The sequence below is a fragment of the Alligator sinensis genome, unplaced genomic scaffold (assembly GCF_000455745.1).
Source record: "Alligator sinensis unplaced genomic scaffold, ASM45574v1 scaffold1318_2, whole genome shotgun sequence".
Taxonomy (NCBI): Eukaryota; Metazoa; Chordata; order Crocodylia; family Alligatoridae; genus Alligator; species Alligator sinensis.
The window spans coordinates 397,895-403,744 of record NW_005843067.1 but is presented as its reverse complement, the minus strand read 5'-3'; the positions used below and the strand labels follow the sequence as shown (position 1 = coordinate 403,744).

Here is a 5,850-nt window from a genome sequence, read left to right as displayed (position 1 = left end):
TCCCTGCTATGGGAGGGGGTGGGGGCTTGGCAGGGCAGGAGGGGAGCCCAGACACCTGGGTTCTCTCCCTGCTCCAGGTCAGGGCTGGGAACCTGGCTACCTGGGTTCTCGCCCAGCTCTGGGAGTTGGGAGGCGAGGGGTAGGGGTTGATGTGTCCCCTCCACTCCCCCATGACCTGGCCATGCCTGGCAGGAGGCCGTGCTGACCACCATGGACATAGTGCACGATGGCTTTGGATTCATGCTGGTCTTCGGGGACCTGGCCTGGGTGCCCTTCACCTACAGCCTGCAGGCCTACTTCCTCGTCGGCCACCCCCAGCATCTCGGTCTGCCCGCCGCTGTCGCCATCTTGCTGCTCAATGGTGACCTCACAGCCCCGTACCCCCTGCACCGCTCAGCCCTAGCCCCGTGCCCCCTACCTTTCCTGGGGTGGGGAGGTCTCTGAGCCAGTGGTAGAGTATTAAAGGGTTAACAGCTGACCAAGCACTCTGGGTAGCAGCCTGACCAACCTTATTGAGGGGTTAACAGCTGAGAGTAAAACACTCTGGGTAACACACTAAATAGCCATATTAAGGGGTTAAAACGGAGAGCAAAGCACTCTGGGTAGCCAGCCTCAGTGTGAAGAGCCAAGAGCTGAACTGGTCCTGGGGTAATCAGGCAGGCAGCCCTAATTGCTGTGGGCGGGCTGGCAGCCTGAAGGAGGTGCGGACAGCCCAGCACTGCCTCTTCCAGATCCATTCACCCTATGATCACTGGCTTCAAGCCTTGTTTAAATGCCTGCCTGCGCTGCCCACGGGCATCCTGCAGGACTCGTACCCCTCCCGAGGGGGCAGGATTCCTGCCCCACTTTCTTCCAAGCAGCACCTCAGGATGGGTGGTGCCCCATCTGTCCTCACTCCAGTGCTCTCCCCCCACCAGGGCTGGGCTACTACATCTTCCGCAGTGCCAACTCCCAGAAGAACACCTTCCGCAGGAACCCCAATGACCCTCGAGTCGCCGGTGAGGTCCTGGGGGGGGGAGAGCAAAAAAGGGCCAGCAGGGTGGGAGTAGTGACTGAGGGGGCCTGTGCTGGATGGCTGCTCTTGGGCCAACGCTCTTGTCCTCCTCCCAGGTCTCAAGACAATCCCTACAGCCACGGGCCGGCGCCTACTCGCATCAGGCTGGTGGGGCTTCGTACGGCACCCCAACTACCTGGGGGACATCATTATGGCCTTGGCCTGGTCACTGCCCTGCGGTGAGTCTAGGCCCTACTGGGGCAGGAGTAGGAGGGGAGACAGGACCCACAGCCTTGACACCCATTGGGGCCACATATGTGATTCTCAACCCTGTGACCCCACTGCCCTAGAAGCTGGGGGACTCTGGGGGTCCCCATGTCCATCCCAGCCCTGGTGGTGGAGGCCGCATCCCATGCAGCTCCCAGCCCCATGACAGGCCCTAGCCACTCCTGGTATTAATGGGGGTATATGTTTAGAGATGGGAAAGCCGGGAGCCCAGGACAAGAGGCGGGTAGCTAAGATAGATCTGGGAGTCAGGATGCGTGGTGGTGGGGAGGGGATGATATGAGAGCTAGGAGCCAGGACACCTGGGCTTTCCCTTGGGATGGGGAAGGCATTCAAGATGGGAATGCTGGGAGCCAGGATGCCTGGGTTAAAAATCAGACCACCTGGATCCTCCTCCTTTCTGGGTATGGGCAAAGTGAGACCAGGCCAGACACCAGGATGAGGGCCCCCCTCTGACGCCCCCAAATCTCTGCCACCCCCCAGGCCTGACGCATATGCTGCCCTACTTCTACGTCATCTACTTCACAATGCTGCTGATCCACCGCGAGGCACGGGATGAGCGCCAGTGCCTGCGCAAGTATGGGCTGGCCTGGGAGGAGTACTGCCGGCAGGTGCCCTACCGCATCTTCCCCTACCTCTACTGAGCCCTACACCCCCCCTCTGCCCTGGCTTGTGGCTCCTGCTGCCCCACCAGACCAGCCTCAGGATGCAGGGCTGTGCCAACGGCGCCCTGGACAGAAGCTGGCTCCGAGCCTAGCTACCCTGGTCCCCCGTACTTGAGATGGCTCCAAAAACCCAGTGCAGGGGGTGGGAGATGGATTACCCTGGCCAGAGCTGGCCAGGAAAGGCCCCCTAGGCCACTGGAGCCATCACCCTTGCCCAGCTGCACTGAACCCCTGCACCAGGGTGACCCATGATGCTGCGGGGAGGCCTGACAGCACGCAGGTTGCCTTATCGGACTGAAACTGCCTGAGACCATGACATCCCATCCACCTGCATCTTATTTGCATCTCATTGGAAAGGAGTGCATTGCCTTGATGACTTTGTAACACTGACAGCCTGCCCCCCCCCCCCCCCCACCTGTGGGTCCTGCTGGCTGGGTGGGGGGGCAGGCCCATGATAGGCAGTAGGGGGCTGGGAGGGCATGCGGGGCTGGGCCGGAAGGCTGGGAAGTTTGGTGTTAATAAATGGTACGTGGAACCAAAGGCCTTGGAATGTATTTCCTCAACCAGCACATGGGAATCCTGCTCCCCAGTACCCCATCAGCTCCTCCAGCCCCTCTGTGGGGTGATCATGAAGCATCCAAATCCCTTGGTGACAGACACGGGTCCAGCTCTTCTATGAGACAATTGGGGTGCGAGAACAAGAGGGCAGCACTGGGAGACAGGGAACGGGTCTAGAGCCCTGCATGTGCCCCCACCGGGTGCAGCTGGGGGAGGGAAGTGGGGAATGCCCCTCCACACACACACTGTGGGCTTCCATGTGCCAAAAGGTGCCTGGCACACCCAGTCCTCCCCACCCTCACGAGCCTCCCAGTTTCCTAGTTCAGTGGCCCCAACTATAAAAGTCTCCCAGTTCACAGCTGCTCACATGGCCCCACGACTCAGGCCCCCATAGCCAATGCTTCCCCCTCGCCCATGCTCAGCTCAAGTCCTGCTCAGCCTCCACCAGCACTCCTGGCCCCACAGGCAATCAACCTGTTCTGATAAGAACCGCTATGTACCAGGTCCGTAAGTCCATCTGGCCCAGTCTCCTGTCACGCAGCAGCAGACAGCTGAACTTAACGGGAAGAGGAAACCAAAACAGACGGGATCCAAGCAGGGTTTTTCCCCTCCTGTTCCCCTCTCACTTGCAACCTCCAGCATTGAGGGTGCAGGAAGCTCAGATGCAGAGACCGTGCCCCTCACACCTGTGCTTAACAGCTATGGATGCCCCTTTCCCTCAGGAGCACGTCTAATCCCTTAGTGCCTCTGGTTGAACTCAGCTTCCCCTATGTCTGGCAGCAACAAATCCCATCCTTTAATTCTAAGCTGGGGGGGGAAAGAACTTCCTGGTGTTCGTTTTAAACTGACGACCTGCTCGTTTCATTGCATGAGCCCTTGGTCTTGTCTAGTGAGCTACAGGCCATAATAAATCCCTGTTGGCTTTCTCTTCCCCAATTAGCATTTTGTAAGCCCTTCTCATGCCCCCCCCCCAAACTGAATAGGCTTGTCTGTCCATCCATCCACCCCACGCTCACGCTCTCTCGTGAGTCTCTTCAGTCTCTCCTCACAGGGAAGCCCCTCCAGCCCGCAAATCAGCCTTGCTGCCCTTCTCTAGTTCTGGGCAGGGACCAGAACTGCGTGCAGTCTTCAAGGTGTGGATGTAGCAGGGGTTCATAAAGGGGCATCGGGATACTTTCAGCACCCCAGGCATCCATCTCGAGGGCTCATCCGCAGCCCCCAGCTGAAACCCACCAGCCCAGAGCCCCATGTACCTCAGCACAATCCAGGACGCCTGGGTTCCACCACAAACCTGCCCCTCTGGGGCCACTCGAGACAGTCCACTCCATCTTTCCATGCCTCAGGTTCCTCAGGCACAGATGCAGACTCCCCCTTCCCCTCAACTCTGCAACTGCTCTAAGATTCATGCCTGGAAAGTCAGCTGGGTCAGAGCTCAGACCTTCCTCTGTTACCCCTGCTGCCAACCTGGAATAGACCCAGGCTGCGTTTCACAGCTCTCTCCCAACAAATGTACTGCACCCAAGGCTTCTCCTCTAACCCCATCAGCCCCATGCTGATGATCAGAAGCTACCCGTGGTGCTGGGGTCCCAGTCATGCGAAAACACTGGGATCTGGGGACACCATCGCTCCCCTCCTCTGACCCCTCGTGAAACATGTGAGGTTCTCTTGTGAACACCCCAGTGAGTTCACGAGCCATTTCTGCCCCCCCCAACCTTTGTCTGCCAGAGACCAGTGCTGTGGGGTTCACTCTGCTGCTAACAGGCAAACACAACCCAGCCCCTGTAAGCCTCCCTGGCTCAAGAAGCCAAGAAGGCTGAAAACTCAGCTGTATCCAGCCCCAACCTCAAGAAATGAGAGCTCAAAGCACATCTGAACTGGCTATGATGCTAGAGACTGGAAAGGAAATACCTGACACTCCTCCGCAATCTCTCCTGCCTCTGTCCTGAGCTCTCAGAAGTGGGAGCTGGCTCCTTTCTCTCTCTCTCTCTCTCTCTCTCTCTCAGTGTAAGCTGTCTGTCTACAGTCACTCAGTCTAGCCGTGGCTGCAGAAAACAGAGCTTCCTGCTCTGTAAGGTCCTGAGCTCTGGCTACCCAGTTTTTCTGCTCTAGTTATGCAGTTTATGTGCTCTAGTTTATGTGGCACTGCCCTTTCCTAGCTGATGCCTGCAAAGCTCTGATACAGCACTGGGAGCAGCTGGAGGTTGCTGCAGTCGCTGGAAGTGTCCGATGCCTTTAGCACTGCTGTGGTACGCGTGCGGCTGACAGACCAGGCTTTATTACAAATCCACGCAACCAGCTAAAGTCTGAACTTATTCACATCCCCCCCATTCAGTTCAAAGTACCAGTCCAGGCCTGACCCCAACCGCTTAGTCCAGCTCCTCAATCAGTGGTGTCTTGGGGGGTGGCATTTTCCCACCCCACATCCTCTCCAGCTCCTTGGTGACAGTGTTCACTTCCCTGAGGGCTTTCATGCGAGTCCGGTACTCGGCCTCTGCCTCCAGGGCCAGGAGGGGCAATGCCGATGGGTTGTCATTGACCCAGGAGAGCAGGAACTCGCACTTCTTCTTGGCTCTGTACACATGCGACCGCTCTGCTGTGGGAAGCTGCTTCTTGGCTTGGCCTAGCAGCTGGGCAAGATGGGCCAGGGAGGTCAGGGTGTAATCCTTCTGCTGGGCAGGACTCTCGCCCCTCAGGATCTCAGCCACGGCCAGGATGGCACCAGTATTGCCCAGAGGACACTCAGGCAGCTGGCAGGCGGTCACCGCATGCACAGCGGCTTGCAGGGCCTCACCAATGGAGCTGAAGCCTTGCTGGTGCCCCAAAGCCCCAGACACACTCAGGACGGTGTCCGCAAAGTCAAGCAGCAGCGCAGCATCATCCTCCGGCTCCCCGTGGTAGAGGGTCAGGGCGTAGGCGTAGGCATAGAGCACATTGGGCAGCTGGAAGCCCACCAAGGGGGAGGCCGGGCCCCGGGTCAGGGCGCTCAGTGGCGGGATGGAGGCTGGCACAGGGGGCATGGGGCTGGGCTCCACATCCTCCAGCTCCGGGCTGCTCTGGTCCACATTTGGCTCTGAACCGAAGCCCTGCGATATCTCTGCAGAGAGCCAGGAGGGTCCCCCTGGCCTGGGGCTACGGGGCTCCACATTATCCAGCTCCAACTCGGTGCAGGCAACTTCTGGCTCTGGCCGGGGGTCCCCCGGGGTGTCCGCAAGTAACTGGGGGTGGCTGAGCTCCCCGTTCTCCAGCTCTGGGCAGCTCCAGGCGACTCCTGACTCCGAGCTGGGATCCCCTGATGTCTGCTGGAGGCTGGTGGGAGACCCTCTTGGCTGGGGGGCGTCCCCGCCCCCC

The 5,850-nt window shown here is 59.2% G+C and overlaps 2 protein-coding genes across 2 annotated transcripts in view; one reads left to right on the top strand and one right to left on the bottom strand.

Annotated features, from left to right (window-relative positions):
• TM7SF2 (transmembrane 7 superfamily member 2) overlaps nucleotides 1-2,336 on the top strand; it is a 5,013-nt gene extending 2,677 nt beyond the window's left edge. The window contains 4 exon segments of the mRNA XM_014526520.2: nucleotides 126-361; nucleotides 918-998; nucleotides 1,111-1,233; nucleotides 1,763-2,336. Of these exon segments, the coding sequence (XP_014382006.1) occupies nucleotides 126-361; nucleotides 918-998; nucleotides 1,111-1,233; nucleotides 1,763-1,923 (601 nt within the window). The 3' untranslated portion in view covers nucleotides 1,924-2,336.
• A 2,425-nt stretch (nucleotides 2,337-4,761) lies between these two features.
• The window catches only part of ZNHIT2 (zinc finger HIT-type containing 2), a 1,569-nt gene continuing 480 nt past the window's right edge, over nucleotides 4,762-5,850 (bottom strand). Inside the window, exon 2 of the mRNA XM_014526519.2 lies at nucleotides 4,762-5,848. Coding sequence (XP_014382005.2) covers nucleotides 4,869-5,848 — 980 coding nt within the window. The 3' untranslated portion in view covers nucleotides 4,762-4,868. The remainder of the gene's footprint in view (nucleotides 5,849-5,850) is intronic.